The sequence below is a fragment of the Melanerpes formicivorus genome, unplaced genomic scaffold (genome assembly GCF_026170545.1).
Source record: "Melanerpes formicivorus ecotype bairdi unplaced genomic scaffold, bMelFor1.0.p_v2 SCAF_28, whole genome shotgun sequence".
Classification (NCBI taxonomy): Eukaryota; Metazoa; Chordata; class Aves; order Piciformes; family Picidae; genus Melanerpes; species Melanerpes formicivorus.
Window position 1 is genome coordinate 4,456,490 of NW_027142380.1, and position 20,343 is coordinate 4,476,832.

Here is a 20,343-nt window from a genome sequence, read left to right on the forward strand (position 1 = left end):
CATAAAACCATTTCAATTACAGGAGTTTCAGTTTGGTTTTTTTTGAGGGGAGGATGAGGAGGAGCTGCAAGATGTAAATGCATAGCCCACTAGTTATTTTAATAGAGATGCTACAGTGCAGTGCTGCGCACCAGTACACACTACTGCTGTGAATCTGGAAGATGTTGCAAGTTAAAACATGACCACTTCTAGATGTACTCACAGGTTCTCCAGGCTCATTTCCACCTAGAATCCTAAATCCAAAACCGGTTTCCTTTCTCCATAGAAAGATATCCTGCTCTTGGTAATCTGGAACTGAAGGGAAAGAAGGGAAATTATTATTTTAAATCAAAACTTGACAGCTCTATATCCAAATCAGGACTACTCTGATCGAAGTATATAGGGATCTGGTGCACAATGTTACACTTTAAATGAGGTGGTCTTGAATTTTTAGACATAATTTGAAACATTGATAGCTTTAAATACTTAAGCATTGTTATTTAAATCACTGTTAAATATTATACAATGGTTTCTGTTTTCTAGGTGTCTAACTGTGACTTGTTATTTGTTTATCACTGCAATACTTCCTTTCACCAATATTCGCATCATTACCCAGTGCAAGAGCCTCTTACAAATCATCAATAAATGTGTACAACAGAGAATTACTCTGCCAGAAACAATACAGCTGCCTTCTCTTTCATGGCAGACAAAAGAGCCACTTGTTACGACTTCTACTGTTTAATTAACTTTCACAAGCATAGTTTGCTATCTGTCTGCTGATGCTGCTTTAAATAACTACGGGACAGATCCTCAGTTGTTGTAAACCAGAAGGGCTCCACTGAAAACAATGCAGCTCTCCTGACTCTCATTTGCTTGTACATAGACTCTGCAGAACCACTGAACAGATAAAACCAGCTGGAAACCTAAAAAATGTCCAACCTTACCTACTCATTAGTATGGAACACCAGCAAGGTTTTTTCAATGAATATTACATACAGTGAAGTACTAACCTTGAAGTGCTGTTGAACAGTAATGTTTTATATTAACTTATTCATGCTTGCTTTCATCCCTCTTTTAAAAATGCAAAATTAATTGCTAACATTGAATCATATCAGAAGACAACTTCAGGTTCATTTAATATTTATTGGCTGGTATCTGTAACATTGACTAATTTTGTAATGATCCCCTCCCAAAATTTATAATTAATGACAAAAAATGCTGCAGCTTTACAAGTCAGCTGCCTCGATCTTCAGTACAGGAATGTAATTTAAATACTCAGCTATGGAATGCAACACATTTAATGAAACGTCATCTAGTTTTCTGTATCTATGAGCAAATTAACTGGTTGTTTCCCATTGACATCAGTGCATGTCAGACTGGGCCCTAATTGCAGTTTACTCTGTCAGTCCTTGCTGCACAATGGTTTGGGTCTAGTCATCTGGTGTTTTCCAGTGTTGACTTGCAGTTAATTATGACTCACTCTCTCTTCAATGACTCAACAGATTTAAAACATAGTATGGATTTAAGACCTAGGAATACTAAAAATTAACAGGACAGGTGAGTGCAGCACAGATGTCCACTTCAATATTTTCTGTCAGACTGCTTTCATATGCAGTATTTTCACATTTTCATCACTTGCAGTTATAAACTATGTGTAAAAACTGTGCACATTATCTCACTGAACTAGAGGCTTATTTTTGTCCAGATACAATTACAGAACGATCAGGTGATGAACAAGCTGGAAGCCTGTGTGGTTCACCTGTTCAGGTGCGCTGACTGAAGGCAGCTCAGCACCATACAGGCGTGTGGCACAACAGCAGAACTTAGACAACAAATTAATTGGTGTTTGTTGCTGCTGTCAGCGAGGGGGAGCGTGAAGAGCAGACACGTTCAGAAGCATCTCTCCAATGCTGCGCAGGCTTGGGTTTTTTTTGGCAAAGGCTGGCCCCAACCAATTAATAGTGTGTGTTGGATCTGTCAGAGGCAAAATGGATTCTGCAGAGAGCTTCAGCGTGGGCCCATTTCCTCTGCATCTCTCAACACCCTCCCATTTGTCAACTCTCCAGTCTCCCTGAGCGATGCCTTATGTTCCCGGTTTGGGTACCAGCTAGCCGATTAACGGCCGCTGGAGATAACGGCAAGCTGGAGGTGTAACGGCGGCGTCCAACCAGAGCAGCAACAACAAAAAAAGAGACAAGTCTATATCCAAAGAAACAAGTTTTTTCATGTAACACTCCTTCTGCTGGAAGGATTACAGGGGAGGTGAAACACAGATACAACAAAGATACAGGCAACACACATTTACACAGTGTGAGGACAAACTGAACAGAACTCCTTTCACCACTTTTTGCAGCAGTTCTGCAGAAAAGTGATCCACTGACACCGCTCAGAAAACCCCCTTAAGCTTTGTGCTTCCATCCAGCTGAGATGGGACCCCCTGAGGATCTCCATACTGGAGAATTTCTTTAGGTTTTGAAGTATTCAGTAGAGTTTTAGAGCAGCCACTTCCCTTACCTACAGGGAAGATTTCCTGATGGTGCTTTGTTGAAAATGAATGAAAAATGGTTTTCAGCAGTCATTCACTGCATCTTTGCACCTTGACCTGACCTCAAGCCGGTCTGACTCTGAAAAAAAATGTTTTAAGCAGGCATTCATTGCATCTTTGCACCTTGACCTGACCTCAAGCAGGTCTGACTCTTTCTGGAAGAAATACATTCAGAGTAGGCAAATGGGTAAAACCTGCCAGTCTGCTCATCCTGGATTAAACCAAACCATTTGGGGAGCATTGCAAAAGTGGTAGAAAGAGTTCTGCCAGGGATGTAAGGAGGAATGGAAGGAGAGGTGAATGCCACAGCCCAGTCAATAAGCCACGTGGGCAAACTCATGAATGAAACAGGAAGATGATGTCCCCCTACACGGCCTACAAAATCCACTGCTAGCCAGTACACAGGAAGGCAAATGCTTTGCACCTTTGTGGCTAACCTTGGCATATGGCCCTGCCAGACTCCCTTGGAGGTGAAGAGCCCCCCGCCACAGAGCAGCAATGACACCAGAACAAGACATCACAAGACACAGATACATTCTCGGCACAGTCTTACATTCTCCAAAACTGGTGGAATTGATTTCTCTCTCTCTCTCACCCTTGCTCAGTCCAGTTGCAGGCGAAGGTGACATAGCTGTAATATTAATTTTACAGTTTTGCAAAGCTTAATGTATCTGCTTTCTTGTTAGTGCATTTCATTAATTTTGACCATATGGATCAGGTTAGGCTTTCATGCACAAATGACTAAGGTTATAGCTACTATGGCATATAACATACTAACTGTCCCCTCTATTTGTTCATGCTTTATGTACATATGGATCTATAATATGCAGGTACATATGAAATTATACATTTATGCACATACATGCAGGTACATTTAAAGAACTCTTTTTCTCTCCTCAGAGGAAGAAATCTCTCTGAGAACACCTTAAAAACACTTCCCTACCAAAAAACCTTCCACCATCATGACACAGCTTTCCAAATGGAAATATCTTATTCTAGTATTAAAAGAAATTCTAAATTCAGGGTGTCTAGCAATGAACAATGAACACAGTGCTTAATTAGAAGTTATTTTAATTGAACTTTCCTATGTAAACTTTAAGAATTATCTTTCACATCATATATATATAGATATATATGAAACCAAACAAAACAATTCTGTCCAGCGTGATATCAGTTTCAACAAAAGATGGGTTCAAAAACTAATTACTATGGGTTTGCTTTAGTCACTGGCTCATTTGAGGCAGGGGCACTTTTTTCATTACTCACAGCTTGGCAAAGCACAAAAGTTTTAAGGCCCAGATTGAGCAAAGTGTGTAAGGGGAAGTCTGAAGAATGAATTGTCTCACTGAAGCTGGTAGAGAGTTTCAGTGTTGAGAGGTCCTGTGATTTAGCCATACATCTTAGCAGACTCCATGTTTGCAGCAAAGTTCTATTTTCTAAGCTAGTTCACTGCAGAATTCTGGGGTTTCCGTCTTTCCTTTTAATCAACTGGTTTTGGTGACATGGAAAGCCTTCAAAAGATGTCTTCTGCAATCCTCTACCAAGTTCTGTTGCTGAGGTTTGGGGAAGGTGCAATGCCTCAACAAAGCCACAGACCCGGCTGGTGCCAGATTAACTCACCAGAGCCCATCCAGGACCCAGCTCCCTAACAACTCAGCAGTCTCTGCTGCTCACAGCACGTGCTGCAAGTACTACGGTCCCTTTTGGCAAGACATTCTCTAAGGGCATGGGCACATCTGTGTGCCCAAGTGTATGACTGTAACTATTTGTTTCCTAGTAATATAATAAAAGGACACAACTTTATGAAGGGCATTTACCAGCTATTATCTTTAAGGTCAGTCTGATCAGAAGGCAGCTGCAAATCCCTGAGAGCATTTGACTTTTCTATTTTATGGAGAAAGTATCTAATGTTTGGTATCACTGTGCAAATATTTTTAACTCTATGTAATTGCTGGTGAGTGAACACTGCACACTGGGGTCAAGACTTGTTTGTGCAACTTTAATTAGATTTGGGGAGAGAAAAATCCTACCAAATAAATGATGTGCCTGAAAATAAATTTCAAATATTAATGATATTTTAAAAGCTTTAAAAATTATCTATCATGTTCTGCTTTACTTTTAATTAAATGCTTAAGCCCTTCAAAGGGATTCATTAACACATCTGCAATTCAGATTAATTCATTTTGTCACTGCTGTTTTGACAGATGGCCATATGTAGGATACGGTATTTTGCAAAGCAATCAGGCCACACGAGAAAAATTTGACAACAGATTGTGTTAATCCTTAAGGAAGTTTAATAATACATTGAAAAATAAAAAAGCATATTACAAAAATACATGTGCAATAAATCAGTGATTTCTGAATTGCAGCTCTCTGCTAAACTATTCACTTGCTGTTTGTCTCGCCGAGTGCTCTTCACATATGTTGTCATTCCTAGATGTTGGAACTGCTTCAGTTTTGAAACCTTAAGGGTTTGTCCTCCTCTCTGATTCATGTGCACAACTCCCACTAGCAGCAATGAGTTACCCATACAGAGGAGCTCAGGCAGCTAAAACTTCGCACCAGCAAAGAGTGTGTTTGTGTTATTGCCACAGAATTTTTAGATTCGCTTAACATAGAGCCAGCTATTCTTAAATGTCTTAAACCAGCAAAGAACTGCGACTCTGGGCCAGATTGCAGCAGACTATTTGAGCTTAGCCTTAAAGCATCCAAGTACCTTTGGGTTTACAGCTTGAAAATAAGCTTCCTTGGCCCAAAGCCCAGGCCCTCAGCACCTTGCAGCTTGATCCCCTCACCCAGGGGAGCTGCATGTGAAGAAACTTTAGCCTACACTTGTTGAATAAACGTGCAGCTCTTATCTGCTGCCATTCAACCAGGGTCCAGAGATAGTTATGGAGCCACTGCTTAACTTTGCATTACTACTTCTAGTTTTAATTTTTTCTTCCCCTAAATAGGCAACGTCTGTGGCTCTCCTCTGCAGAGCTGGAATGCTTCCTGATATTAAGATGCATTGGGAAATCAAATAAAAGTACATGCTTTTACTAAATTATGGGTTATCTGGTGCTTCTGAATGGAATTCTGCTTTACCAATGGCTTCGGTGAGACAAGTCACGTAAGTCAAATACAGTCATTTTTTAATGAAAGACTGATCCAAAGAGATACTCAAAGAAAGGAAGAACATCTTTCACCAATTCTGAAAAAAATAAAATGTTGCCTGTGTGCTTTCTACGTCTACATTATGATTATTAATGGTAATAACAGTGGGATGCACTCCCAGTAAAAAAGGCAGTAGGTGGTCATTATAGATTCAGCTCTTCTTAGAAATAACCTGGAGACACTGTATTCATATATTGAATAAAACCTCTTTATATTATTATTTTTGGATAAAAAAAAAAATCTGGCTGGGCTGGGGCTAATGAATTCATCATCTTGTGCCAACTGCACTTGAAAAATTGCACTATGTTCTCTTTGTGCTTGACAATTTCACAAATGGGATGAAATAAAACACTTAAGATGATCTAATGCTCTAAAATCCTGTCTTTTTTAACTTCATCATATACTTCAACACAATAGTTTGTTGCTGTTTATCACTTCACTTGTTGGGGATTCAAAACCCTGCCTCTTCAGAAGAGTATTTTCTAATCCTTTTTAGGTTTATTAAAATTTAAGGCTGTGAATCAGCAGAGACCAAGCCCTGGACTGGGCAGCAGAGAGAGGTGAGCTGGGGCTCCTCAGGCAGTGGGGGGTTTCTAGGACCCACCAAAAGCCCCAGTTACTGGATGTATCAGCCAATCTCAGCACTGGCATTAGTGTGGCACCCTTCTGCTGTAGGTATTCTTCTGGTTCTGCTGACACCTTCATCAGAAGAATGCAAAGAGAATCACACCGAGCACCCAAAACTAAGGTTATCACAGGAGGGGAAATGCTAACCTCAATCCCAAAGCCAAAGGGAATGAGTGCTCAAATAAAGAAGAAAGCAATGATATGACTGTATCATCACCAGCCAGAGAAGGCACTGGAGATAAACTGAACTGCAGCTGGGTAAAGCCACAAAGACAGCATATGTGAAGCAGACAGACAGTGGAACCAGGGGCCCACAGAACAGCTTCTCCCATGCCACAGCCTGTGGTGCTCCATGACTACAAAGCTCCCTACCAGTGATCTGAGAGACACATGGCTGGTGCTTGAGCAATACTGGGAAGTGAGTCTCAAAGGATGACTCATGTTCATAACAGAGCAGCCCCCAGTTGCCCACTTTTCACACAGACCAAGCACAGGGAAAGAAACACAGTGGCTCATCTCAAGCTCCAGGGCAGAAGAGGCAGCAAATTCAACCTGTGAACCACAGTCTCCCTTTGAGACTGGTAAAAGGGATGAAAGTTGAAGGTTTAGTGAGGGAAAGAGAAGGACCTCTAAGTAAAACCATGAGTCACACTTTGTAATCAGACTGCAACTAGAAACAGAGCATGTGCAGCCATTTCTTTCACTTTGACTATACATTTTCTTCCTTCCTCCACCTTTCATTAGGTGCAACAAAGCCATGTCACTAGTTAAGAGTGCAGGTTAAACCTCAGGGAATGTGTTTTACTCCATCTTTGGGTTGGAACTTCATTGGCTCTTAGACACTTCTAAGTGTCACAAACTTACTAGAAGATACAACCATATCACAATTCTGCCATTGTTCAAACCCTCTCTATCTATGAAACCAAAAAATCCCTGAAAACACCCTCCTGGGAAGGAAATCACAATGAGAAGAAAAGGTGGTAGAAAAGCACTGGCTTTCAAACAGCTGGGTTTTATCTGATAGAAGAGGCAGGAGATAAGAATAGAAAGAATAGAAGAGGATCAGCCCAGTTACAGAGATGCTGGACCATGGAAAGGCAAGACAACAAAACTGAAGGAGTGTAGCAGATTCCAGACCAGCAAAAGGCCCAAGCAGGGAGGACTCTGGCACAGGGAGAGATGGGGTAAGGAAAGCCAGCAGATCAAAAGACAGTGAAAAGGCCTCTAGAAGGGCTCTAATCAGAGACAAGGATAAAAGCTCTACAAGATACCTTGCAGCCTTTGGGAAAAAAAGGGAGGAATGAGAACATGGTGTTGAAGATGGACACAGGCAAATGCCTGCCTGTGCACTTCAGGATTTCTACATCTCAGCCTCAGATTTTATTGGAAAAGACAGGCAGGAGTTAAGGCTGCTAAGCTGATACTAATGACTAATTAGTATGAGTTAAACAGTTAATTAGAAATTATCAAAGTAGCTGCAGGGGGTCAGAGGCAATACCAGCCTACAGGAACCACATAAGCTGAACAGGGCTAACACTTGTGCCACGGGACAGCCTCAGCTCTGAACGTCAGGGCAGGAGAAAGAGCAGTTCTGTCCACAGCTCTGAAGGGTCACTGTCCCTTAGCTTTCGTCCCTTTTTGCTATTTCAATGAGATGCATATGCACATTCTGTCAGCATGACCAGGCCCAAGAGCCCACAGGGCTGGGAAGGGAAGCAGTGCACAGAAGCTAAGACACCTACAAACTGCCTTGCTGAGACATTCAATCCAATCTTCAGCCAAGAAACTGTGACTCATGACTTAATTTTTCAAGAATGTAAGATTTCCAAGTGATTCATTTGGTCAGAATCAAAACACTCCTACCACTTGTCGTTCAGAGGTAATGTGCACTTCGTACTGGTTTTACCAAAGTCCAGTTAGTGCAATACTCTTACAGCACTAAGACTTTGAAGCTCCCTTTTCTGCAACTACAGCAACTACTGCTTTTGCAAACAAACCTAACACACTAACTTTTTCTTTGACAAGCTTTACCAAATTAATCATCTCCAGCAGTGCAACTAAAGCAAAGCCAAGGTGTGTATTTGGTTTGCATAGAAGAAACTGATTGAAGCCATATTTATAGTCTTGGAGCAGAGTCAAAGCCCTGCTGAACTATTAGCCAAGTGTGTAGATTATTAATTGCCATAAAAGCCACTTAGAATATGCATTTGATATCTGTATTGTTGAAGTGTCCACTCTGGTCAAAGTAAAATGGCTCAGCTGGAGCTTCTCTGTTCCAGGGTGAGAATGGAAAGCATCTGATATGAATTTCAGCAAACTAAATACTTCCCCTCCTTAATGAAATTCCTATGCATATCAGACACTGAGTATTAACCTCAAAAAGGAATTTAGGATCTGGATAACAAACTTGGAATTCTTCTTCAGCTTAATTGCAAAGCAAAAGAAAAAGAAAAGGAAGAAAGATGTCTTTAATTTTAAAGGGATTTTTTTGTATTAAGCTTTGGTCTAAGTGCCCTTTCCTAGAGATCATCTATATTCATTCCTCATCAGGGGAAGCTGCACTTCTATCAAGTAGCTATCATTGACAAACACTAAATTTACAAACTGGAGCCGTCTATTTTCAACCATAAATCTAAAAGATTCAGCTCTTCGCAAAGAAAATATACAGAGAGCAGCTGCCAGAGCCGTAGCCTTAGCAACCACACCTGCTTCATACTCACGTCGGCTTTCATACATGCTCCTGGACTGGGCCCAGATTTTGAATGGATCTGGCTTTTTCTGCCCAGAACTGTCCGGCTGATCCGCAGCGGGGGCCTCCGCGGCGGCGTAGTCCGGCAGCACCTGTGTGCCGTGAACGGGGGAAGCGGTGTGCCCGCTGCGGTGGCTCGAGACGCTGTGCTGAGAACTGTTTTGGCTGTCTTTCCTTTCAAGTGGTTGCTGTAAGGAAGAAAGCGAGTGGAAAGAGAGAGAGAACAGACGGTTATTGGTCTTTGAGTGGGTGTTTTCCATCAATTTTTCTCTCTTCTTTGATCAGGGTTTCTGCATGCACATAAGTAAATATATAAATCACAGTTTTGCTGCTCCCAGTTAATGCCGGGTGCAGTTAAATTCCCTGATGACAGATTTTGATAGGCAGACTGACAGAAAGATATATGCAAAATAAAGTCATTTATCATGAAAAATATGCAGTTCTCCATCTCACACATGAAATGAACTGAAATCTCATCATAGGTTACTAGTTTCAGTGCACTTGTTTTTTGTTTTGTTCCCCCCACACACACACATTACGGCAGAAAAACTCAATAACTTTCTACTCAGGTAAAGTCAGGTTCTAAGTTTAAGCCTGCAAGAAAAAATACCAGATATCATTGTGAACATTGAAAGAGTCCCTGTGAAACAGATGCAAGCACAGCCCTTACTATGAAAGATCACTTTTCCTCTGCATTTACTGCAAGCCCCTTACATCACAAGTGGATGAACAACAGAGTACCACTTTCATGTCTCTGCTTCCCAAAGCATCCACAGGATTACAGCAGACCTTCACAGACATGAAAATATCTATTTGCAGTTAGATTTTCTTGTTTTAATTGAGTGTATTAAACCAGCAAATAACATGCCTAAATTCCAGGCTTATTCAAAAGCAGTATGTCAAGAGCTCTGGCTGCTCAATGTTTAGCTAAGTAGGGTACATAATTCTTAACTCAAATTCACAACGGTGTGCTCATATGAAGTCACATTTGCATGACCAGGATTTGTACTACTCAATATGCAGCAAAATCCTCCCTCAACAAGAGCTCCCCAAACTGCACAGCAAATGCTGTTTAATGCTCTTTTGAGAAGGCCTTGGGTTGGCATCAAGACTGAGCTCAATCTCCCACCTGTTCTGGCACCAGGAGCTGGCATGTCCAAAAGGGCTGCCATGATGGAGAGGGTGGCCAGAAAAATAGCATCCTACAGCTTGTTTTCACATCATCCACAATTTCCTGGACAAAAAGAACCAGTCACTTGTACCAAGAAACCTCAGCATAAAATTTAAAGCTTCCTGCTGGCAGGGGCGGGGAGGACCCAAAAATATGATAAGAGGAGTGTGCTTTCAGGACTCTTCATAGAAAACCAAGCACGGGTAGGGAGGAATGCTAATGAAGAGCAGATCAGTGTAGAGGGCTTAAGTACACACAGGTCTAGGGACCACCTCCTTGAACACAAACCCAAAGCAGGCAATGCTCCCTCAGAACAGGGCTGAATCATAGAGGAGAAAGTCACCATAGGAAAGTTCCCCCTTTTTGACTCTTTAACTGTAATATTTTCTGTTTTGTTGTTGTTTTATTTTGTTATGGGTTTAGTTTTTTGGGGGGGGGGTGTTGTTTGGCTATTTTGTTGGTGGTGGTTTGGTGGGGATTTTTTGTTTGTTTGTTTGTTTTCTCCTAAGTTGGACATATCTTTAGGTTTACATGAGGAAAAAACCTCAGCTCCAACAGTCCAAATGACTTTGCCCTCACAGCCTTATGTTTGAGCTGTTGATCCACTACTAGCACTTTCTAAAATGATATCTCGATTGACTGGAATATGAAATTGCCTTTGTCCTTTCAAGCAATTTTGAACAAAGCATACCTGCTGTGATTACTCATCTGTGGACTTTCAAATACAAATATCTGAACCAATTTCAGACATTTTTAGCTTTTTAAGCAGTAAAAGAACCTAATTCACATGCAGCCCTTCAGTTTTTAAATGAGGCAGTTTTAAAACATCTATGCTGTGGATAATCATTCCTTTGTAACTTAAAACTAAATGGTGAAAAAAAAAAAAAAGAGAGAAAGGAAGAACACTTTACAGCTCTCATTGCAGCCATCTGGATTGTTGTGTTTGTTTGGCCAAACCACTAAAATAACTACAAGCATCCTGTGAAACTTCAGGCCAATCTCACTGAAAATAGCTGGTTTACAGAAGCTGGAGTACAGGGACTAAAATGTGAAGCTTTATTCATCGCTTGGGGAGATGCGGAGAACTCTGATAACTTTCTGAGCTAAAAAGAAATAAAAGTTAGAACTTTAAAGAGGTGCTCTCAACTTCATGCTATGAAAGGTCTAAATGTTGAACAACCTATGAGTTCGGTTTTGTATTGGGTTCGCAAACGGAAGCGTCAGCATTTCTCAAGCAAACCACCTCTGATTAAACTAGAGGTGCAACTGCAATACACAGCACATTTTGCAAGGAATAGGGGAAATTTATTCAGAGAAACACATTTTTTTTTCATTTCCAAGTAACTCATTTGAAAAACCTGAAACATCTCTATTTAGAAGTTGAAGAGGGAAACAGAGAAAGGGGAACACAACCATGGAAATAATGAACACATGTAATTAAATTAAATCTTGAAGATATTAATTGACTTTCACAAAACCAGGTGAGGCCAAAAAGGTTTGCAGCCAGTCCTAGTTTCATGTACTGTAGAAGCTCCAGCACATCATCGTCAAGACTTGAAGGGGTCTGACCACTCTCCTCTCTGCATTGTTCCTTCAGTGGGGACTGCCCAGATGAACAAGTTTGTGCCTTGGTGCAACAGCAGATCTTTCTCAGGAGAGATGAGCTGATGGTATGTCAATGAAAGGATGGCTCCTGCCTCATTCCTACCTTTTGGACCTATCCTCCTGGATCTGGATCTGACTGTTCAGCTTGCTCAGCTCACACAGATGAGCATGGGGCAGTCTGGGGACAGATCAGCTACAGAGGAGATTAGGAGGTGGTTCAGACCTCACCCTGAGATGCTGCTCATGTTTTTCATGTGCAAAGTAAAGCCCATGAACTGCATCATGTTACCTACTGACAGTAGGTACAAGAGCATGGAGCACTGAAGTATCCATGTCAGCAAGAGCACTCCTGACTCTCCAGAGTCTATGGTCATCTCCAGAGCTGCTGATAAGCATGAACAGCTTGCCAGAAAGACTTTTGACCAAAAGTGTCTAGAAATCAAGACTGAGATGACTACCTTGAGTTTGTTTAGGCAGATTGCACACTCAGATACAAGTGATGGGAATAAATACTTACACTGGCACTATAGCACAGCCATGACAAACTAAGTACATGGAAAGCTGGAGCCTCTCATGCCTTACCCAAGCCCCAGGTCTGAGATATGTCTTGTACCAGCTTCTGTACAAGCCTGCTAAAACTCTGCAGTCCTCATCCATCAAAAAATAAGATGAAGAGAATGCAGCACTGTGAGGAAGGTCTTTTACAGCTGTCTATGCAAATCAGTAGGGCTTAGATTTCTGAGTGCAGCTGTGGGGGCGAGTCCTGCAGAAGAAGGGGCAGCAGTGGTCAGAGTTTGGGCATATATCAATCTTCCAGGATTTCTTTCCTCCACTGTGCAATCCCATTTTCAGCCACAGGCACTACATTTGTTGAGCTGAAAGGCAGCTCCTGCCTCAGCAGAGAGGCTGAGTGAGCCCACACTGAGCCTACACTGTCCTCTGATTAGGGAGAGGGAAGGTGATGTGAGCCAGGGAGCTGGAAGCTGTCATGCTTCTCAAGGAGAGAGAAGGAAAGCTGCTGCTTGCAAAAGTCTCCAAGTGCCTGGAAAATGTTACAGATACCCACACAGCAGAGATCAGTTTGTCATTCATGATAAACGGAAGAGTAATTAGATGTTACTTTGTACAGTGACTGTTAAGACAACTGAGGGCCATGACATGGCTGAGAGGTGGCTGGAGGCAGAGACAGGACACTAATTGTTAGCAGCAGTTGTGTATGTCTGTGTCAAACAGAGAGAAACCCACAGCAGCAGAGGCAATAGTGGCAGAGAGTATGTCCTGCAGCACGAACGGACACCAAAGCTTTTTGGCACGGGAGTCTCCAGGCATAGAACTGCAAGAGGGAAGAGTTGCTGTGGTTTCCTCCCACTGCATTTCAAGGTGGAGGGGAAAAATGGTCGCTGTATGTAGAAGGATGTGTTGTACTAACCTTCATGTTGTGGAACCAATTTCTCCTCCTGACAAAAGCAGGATACCAGCAGAGCCCCAAGTCCTGACTATCCACCCAAAATATGTGTCAAGTCTCTTGTCAGGGACAGGCTGTGCATAGGAATTGCACTTTTGGCCACAGTTCAGCTATGCTGACAATGCATTTATTTACACCCAAAAGAAAAAGTGGGAGTTTTTTGGAAGAGCTTAGCACTTCCTCTCCCCTGCAGTGATTTTGTCTTCTGATGATCTTAGCTGCACATTTTGTGCTCTAGAGCCGTTTGGAGAAGCTGATCCTGGCAGGGACAGCAAACCAAGCTGGAAATGGGAATCTTTGCCCCCTTGTGGAGTATTTTGATGCAACCAATGAGGAGGGGAAAGAAAAAAAAAAGAAGTAAAGTTTGCTTTCATCCACATTATACCAAAATGATTGAAGGGGAAATTGCTATACTAGAGAACTTGCACGCTGAAAATGTATATCCCTGTATGGTCAATACAAATGTATTATCCATTTTCATCTGAAAAAAGAATCGATAGGAATCTGAAAACAATGAAGCAGCACAGAGATTTGCTGTGAGCACATCCTTAGTGTAGGTAAAAGGAGAAAAAAGAACTTGGAAGGGCCCAGTCCCCTGTACGGCTGCAAACTTTTTTTTCACTGATTTGTCTCTTCCACTAAGGTTGAAAGCCTCTTCTTTAAAAAGGGCAAAGCTCATCAGATGGTTGATACAGGGTCTGAAAAATACCACTTGGAAAACTGAGCTCAAAATAGAAAAATATTCCCAGACTGTGCCACAGACCCTCCCCAAGGGGCTAAAACACTTCATCCCAGGTGGGAGGTATTCAACAGCCTAAAGCTGGCCTTTCGGGAATATGGGGCTGGGGCTGATAGCTCAACAGAGGGCTTGCTTGAGAAAGAGACAGCTGTTGACAGCAAGTTGGGAGAATGTTCAGGCTTTGGGAAAGGATAGGAGCACTGAGCTGAGCAAAGCAGATGGACAGCTGAGTTCATGTCTTCCCTGATGCAGCAGAAGAAAAAGAAGGAACATGAGTTCAGATGGGGCCAACTGCTTCTGGCCTGGATGTAGGCTGTCCTCTAACTGCAGCTAATTCATTAAGGAATGCTGAAGAACAGCTCCCCTGCGGTGTCAGGCAAAGGGAGCTGGGGAGAGAGGCAGCACACTCAACTCAAGGCCCATAGCCAAGTGCTGAGGAGAGCCCATGGTCACACAGTTCAGTTGGCAGTACCTACATTCACCCAAGAGCTGAAAGTGCGACAAAACATCCCCAGAAAATGCAAGGGCAGGGTGCAGCAGGACAGCATCCCAGCCTGGAAGCATGCCAGCGGGGTAGGCCTAGCTCTCCACTGTCAGAACAAGAGCAAGATAGAATCACAATGGCTAAGAGGGCCAGGCTCCCTTTACCCCACAGCCAAGCAGCAGCCCTGCAACCAAACTGTGGAAGATGTTTAGCAATACTACTGCTTTTATGCTTTTGACCATTGCCTTGGCCACATGAGCTGTATTGTTGGTGTAAATCTGCCCCAGACAGCCCTGAGGACAGTTTCCTCCTCTGCACATGGGTGCCTTCAGGTGCTTTGCTCCAGGTTTCCATGCTTACCCCATGCACATCACTGATGCCTGGGAATGAAGCAGCGGCTGCACTGACTCTGCCACACTCTGCCCTGCCCCTCTGAGCAGCGGTCGGTCATTAAAGCTGCCATACAATGCGGCAGTGTAAAACATCCCTGCTAATTGCTGATGCAAATGATCCGGTGTGCGGGCAGAGAGAAGAGGAACCTCTGTTGTCAGTCCTGTGCTTCAGAGGCAACAGCACCGCCTAGGGACATAGTCAAAATTACTGGAGGGACCCTAGAGCTGAAAGAGGTTTGGGAGAGGCACGCGAAGGAATGGGACTGCTTTCCCAGGGCTAATCTGCTCCTCAGAGCAAATAGCAGGGAGAAGTCTGTTTCAGAGCTACACCTGTTTGCAAGCAGCCTCTTTGTTCACCACGGCAGGATTATCCTGAGGTGGATTTAGATGCTGCACAGATTTTCGTGGTGCATCACTGCCAGCCAGAGAGGCGTCTGACATGGCAGGACCTCGCTTCACCTGCTATCAAACGTGCCTGTGTCAAAGCAGTAGCCTCTGTGCTTTGAGAAGACCAAGATTAATTGATTGGGGCTGGTTTAATGATTGAAGCGGGATTCCGGATTGCGTGCAGCCGCTCCTGCTCCAAGCGGACCAGAAGGTGCAGGCAGACAGAGAAGTGTGCCGGACGCGGATGGATTTTACACACTCGCTTCTGTTTTACCCAAGGCTGAAACAATCCCTGTGTGTGACAGCGGCGAGCACGCGGGGTCTGACGTGCCCGTGATTCGCGAGGCAGCGCACCCTGCGCCTCTGCCTCTCGACATTAATGTGAGCTGACAATGGTAGAGGCCTGGGCTCACATGATTTTAATCAGCACTGCCCTAAGCCATCAGAATCACATTAATTATTTCAGGGCTTTCTTTTTTGGATGAACAGAGAACTCATATTAAAAGCAGAAGCCTTCTGCTCAGCTCCTTCACAAACCTCTTGCCCAGATTTGCAGCAAGGTGGGCTGTGCCCAGCTGCAGTTTTTGACACCCTTTGGGGACTGTTGGTGAAGTTTTGCACTGTTTTACAACATGCTTCTCTAAAGCTGCTGGGAGAGAATTCCCTTCCCCCCCCCCCCAGCAGATAACTGGAAACTTTCAGGCTTCAAGTATTACATTTCCATGAAAAACAAAACATTCCCTTTTTTTGCTGCATATAAATAGCACATGAATTTCCTCTACATTATCATTCAGGGAGCTTTAATGATACTTTAGATGAGGGCTTCCATTCTATCAGGTAATGTGTTATCCAGGTAACAGCTTTACACAGAAATCAGAAGGAACACAAAATTGCTGCTCTGTTGTTTGGGGTTTTTTTTTGGAAATAAGGAATCTCACACCTGCAGCACAATCCTGCTCACTCGGACAGCTAACTGTATTCCCTGGGAACAGGAATCATGCTCTGTTCATGCTTTGTCTCTCTCAACAAGGTGTGTGCTTTCCCATTCTGTTAATAATTCAGCCAAGGGGACTCCAGAAAACTCAGGGAGTTAATGGAAGAGGTTGGTGCCTATGAGCACCCGACAGGAATTGCTATCTGGCAAGAAGGTGGAGCCTCCCATCTTTCCAAAAGGAAACAATAGCCTTTTTTTTCCCCCTAACTTAAACGACAGAGAAGCTCATCTGTCAGGGATGAGGATCTGTAAACCTGAGGCTTTCTTTGCAAACAAGTCCCCCTTCCATACTGCCTTCCTCTTTCATCTCCCCATGCAGCAGGAGCCTTACAAGGTAATCATGGTTGCAACAGAAAGACAACTTAAAACAATCAAGACCCACAAAGAAAACAAGCCGAACTCACGCCTTTCTCCTTCAAAGCAGACAAACAGACAAAAATAGTAGCTGAAAAGTGCTTACCGACTTTGGGCTCTTCTTTGGGACCGGCAGTCCTGAAAAATGGCAACAAGGGAAAAATAAACATTAGCATCTGACCGTTACCTTCCCTTAAAGAAAAATCCCTAGGTGTATCATCCGAACGTAGCCATCTGCAGAGTTATGTCAGCTTTCGCTCTCGCATCGGAGTTACCAGTCTGTTCATATCGAATCAAAGCACAGGCAGAGGGAGAGCGAGCGGGAGACGGGAGCGGGGGGAGAGCTCTATCTGCATTAGCTATGCTGACTTGTGCTGCAGCAGCCGGGAGGCTGGGAGAGAAACCCACAGCCCTCAGTACCCGCTGAAACCCAGTGCCTGGGCAGAATCTCAAATGCTCCCCTGGATTACGGGAGACTTAGCTTACAATTAAGCCCAGGCTATTTCCTCCTGACGCGATCGGCTCGGCAATTTTATCAGACCAATCGCAGCAGTGCAGGAGAACAGGTTGATTTTTTAAAAAGTATTTCTCTAGAAATCAATTTCTGAAAGGAAAATGTGTGCTGGCTTGAGCTGGGAGGCACAAACGGAGCAAAGGCGTGAGGAGGAATAAGCCCTTATCCCTAAAAGTGTGAATGTTAAGGGAGAAAACACACATTTTCCTCCCTGTCCATCCTAAGTGTAAATCTTTAAATGCAGAGATTTCATCTGTTAGCTACAATTTCAGAGATCTGAGGCTTGAAAGCAACACTGCAACTGTCCTGACCCTTGTGGGGATGCTAGGGAGCCTGGAGAAGGGGGGCTTACACAAGTTGCAGTCCATACAAAGGAAGAAACAATGGGAAGGGCACTAGAGAAAGGTTTTTTTCAAGGACAGTTTTGCATTCTGGAGCAGCTTCTTACTTGCTCTGTGATGAGAAACAGAACACAAGTGGGATTTCTGTCGACCACTTCTCCCTATAGTCCAATTCCCAGCAGCAAAGGAGACACTTGGCTGGGAGATATACCTTCAACATAGGAAAAGCTCTTTCCTGAGTGTCTTGCACATCACCTCTCTTTTCTTCCACTGCTGGAGGAGAGGGAAGTCCCTGTATTTTGCTCTGTGTGACACTCCAGAAAACAACCATAAACCAAACCAGAAGATTACACTCTCCACATTAAGTGCTCAGAAATTCAGATGTTTGAAATCTGCTTTTGTCTTTAGGAGGTGATTTGTGTGGCATTTGTGCCGCATTACGTTTTCTGCTTTATGCATTTTGTCTGTGGTAAAACCCATGTCCTCGTCTAACTTTTATATAGAGAATCAAATAAGTGATGCAACCAAAGCACAAATCTGTAGGGAAAAAAAGCTCATTTTAAGGTAATTTGGGAGATGTTAGTTCTGAATGGGGAGGATACACAATTAAAAATGATAAAGAGAGCTCACTTTGCTGCCTGCTCACACACTGGGATGCAAACTGCAATGAGTATTTTAAAGGAAATATTTTCAGCTTTTGAGGAATAGCTGTGCTCTGCATGTCATTCTGATGCATTCCCAGCCAATAGCTGATACCCCTCCAGGCACTGATTGATTGAGGGACAATGAAACATCAAAACTGTTTGAACTAAACAATCAAGACCGCAGCTTCATTTCTGCTGACGGTGACAGTGTTTGTATAATACACTTAAAGAGGAAAGCACTAATAATGTTCACGGCGAGTCACATTTTTAACAGGCATCATTTATCACAGAGATAAACACAAAGATAGAGATTCTCCCTCTCTGGCTGTCTCTCCCCTTCCACATGCATGCACACACATTTACTCTCCCTTTCCAAGAGATGCTCTTTCCTATTAAATCAATAGGTAGAACAGATCTCCATGCATGCGCGCACCCTTAACAGACCAACATAAGCCAGAAAAGTTATTACAGCAATTTGAATGCTCCCCACAAACAAAAAAAAAAAAAGAAGAAAATGGAGATGCAGCTGGGCTGTTGGTCCAAATTGTACTATAAATCAGTCTATTGCATCATAAGCATTAAATGTTAAAATTTACTAAGTATGAGCTACTGAATAAACCTTTCCTTCAAAGTTTGTCATGAATTTTGGCTGTTCTAATCCAACAGAGATGGAAAACAGTTGAAAAATAATGGAGAACACATCAAGACCCCATTGTTTGGTGCATCCTTCAGAGGCCAATGAATCTTACAGTCACTTCTCTGTGCCAGACTTTGCTGCAGAACAAGCAGTAACTGACTTTTTACCAAAATAAGTGACTGTGGAATATGTTAACAAACGGTGGCAGTTCTTCATGGGATGAGCTTATAGTCAGGGGATTAAGCTGCCTATAGATTTCCCTGTAAAGATGCTATTTACTCATCTAATCCAGGTCTCATTTTGAACCCCCCATTTTTTTGACACAGCAGGCCAAATGAGCAAATGATAGCTATCATGCATACTTTTCATGCTCAGATGATGGAATAGATACAGCATTTAACAGCGATGAGCACAAAGCACTTGAAGAACACCCCAAATCTTGGGAGCATCACTAGGAAGAAAATGCTGAGCTTTACCATAAAGCTTCTGGCAAAAAAACATTGCCCATGCCTATGAATTTGGGATGGTGACAACTCTGAATGACATTAGCCTTTTGATTACATTATCCAGGTCCCACTACTGCTCATGCCATGCCTTGCTTCCTGCGGTCATCCTCCCAGATGTCCTGTTGTCTTCTGAAGCCTCACTGCAAGTTTTCCAGAGGTAAATGACCCAAGCATGGTCTTAACACCCAGTTTGGGTCTCACTGGCATTATCCAATGTTTTAGTGGTTGGAGTAATAGTATTGACATCTCTGGCTAAGGGAAGCCAAAAGGCTTAGTCAGTGCTCTGCCCTCAAATGTGATAATGGGATAGTTTGTATCATCACTCTTTGCAATATAATTATCTGTATTTAATGCCTGTGGACATCTCTCACTAGCACTTGAAGTGCCTCTACCCATTTGGGGAGGGTTTGGAGGTGCAGATAAGGGATGGTGGAAGAGTCATGCAATCTAATGGGGCTGCTGCCATCACAGAGTTAACAGTGTTTTAAAACAAATGAGCACATCTGGTAAACAATGTCAATATGACCTAAAACCCCTTGAATGGGCTCATTGTAGCTACTTACTAAATGTGCTTGGAATTAAATTAATTAGAAAGCACAAATTACTCCCCTCTAAATAACAATGTAATAAAGCAACTGCTTAATGAAAAATATCAGTGATCAGTGAGTAATCTGCAAGTACAAAAAAAGGGATTGCAATCAAACTAAATTCACAGACTCGTCAGCAAGTCAAGAAAGGCTTCATACAAGGTTAGTCAAAAATGAGTCAGATGCAGGGATCTAAATTAAACTAATTATCACAGAGATTATTACATTTATCTTAACAAAACCCTCTCTCTCTTCTCCCCAGTACTCCCTAAAGCTCTATGTACAGCTGGCTGCATCCATCTGCTCAACTGTGTTTTATAACATAGGGGGGGAAAACGCAAATCATTAAGCAAGTTTTGTACCATGACTTCAGCACTCTTAAAGCCATTACCCATCAGGAGCAGCATTTCTGTTGCGTGACACTGTATTATGCTGGGAGTGATGCCATCCGTGAAGTAAGGCCACAA

At 42.8% G+C, this 20,343-nt stretch overlaps 1 protein-coding gene across 25 annotated transcripts in view; it reads right to left on the reverse strand.

Moving 5' to 3' along the window:
- Positions 1-20,343, reverse strand: part of MAGI1 (membrane associated guanylate kinase, WW and PDZ domain containing 1) — a 372,565-nt gene that overhangs the window by 21,328 nt on the left and 330,894 nt on the right. For 19 of the 25 annotated variants that reach the window (XM_068154308.1, XM_068154307.1, XM_068154306.1 and 16 more), the window contains 4 exons: positions 16,754-16,785; positions 9,028-9,244; positions 3,078-3,155; positions 203-294 (listed from right to left, as the gene is read on the reverse strand). In XM_068154308.1, coding sequence (XP_068010409.1) covers positions 203-294; positions 3,078-3,155; positions 9,028-9,244; positions 16,754-16,785 — 419 coding nt within the window. The remainder of the gene's footprint in view (positions 1-202; positions 295-3,077; positions 3,156-9,027; positions 9,245-16,753; positions 16,786-20,343) is intronic. The other 6 variants (XM_068154295.1, XM_068154302.1, XM_068154309.1 and 3 more) reach the window with 1 other exon arrangement.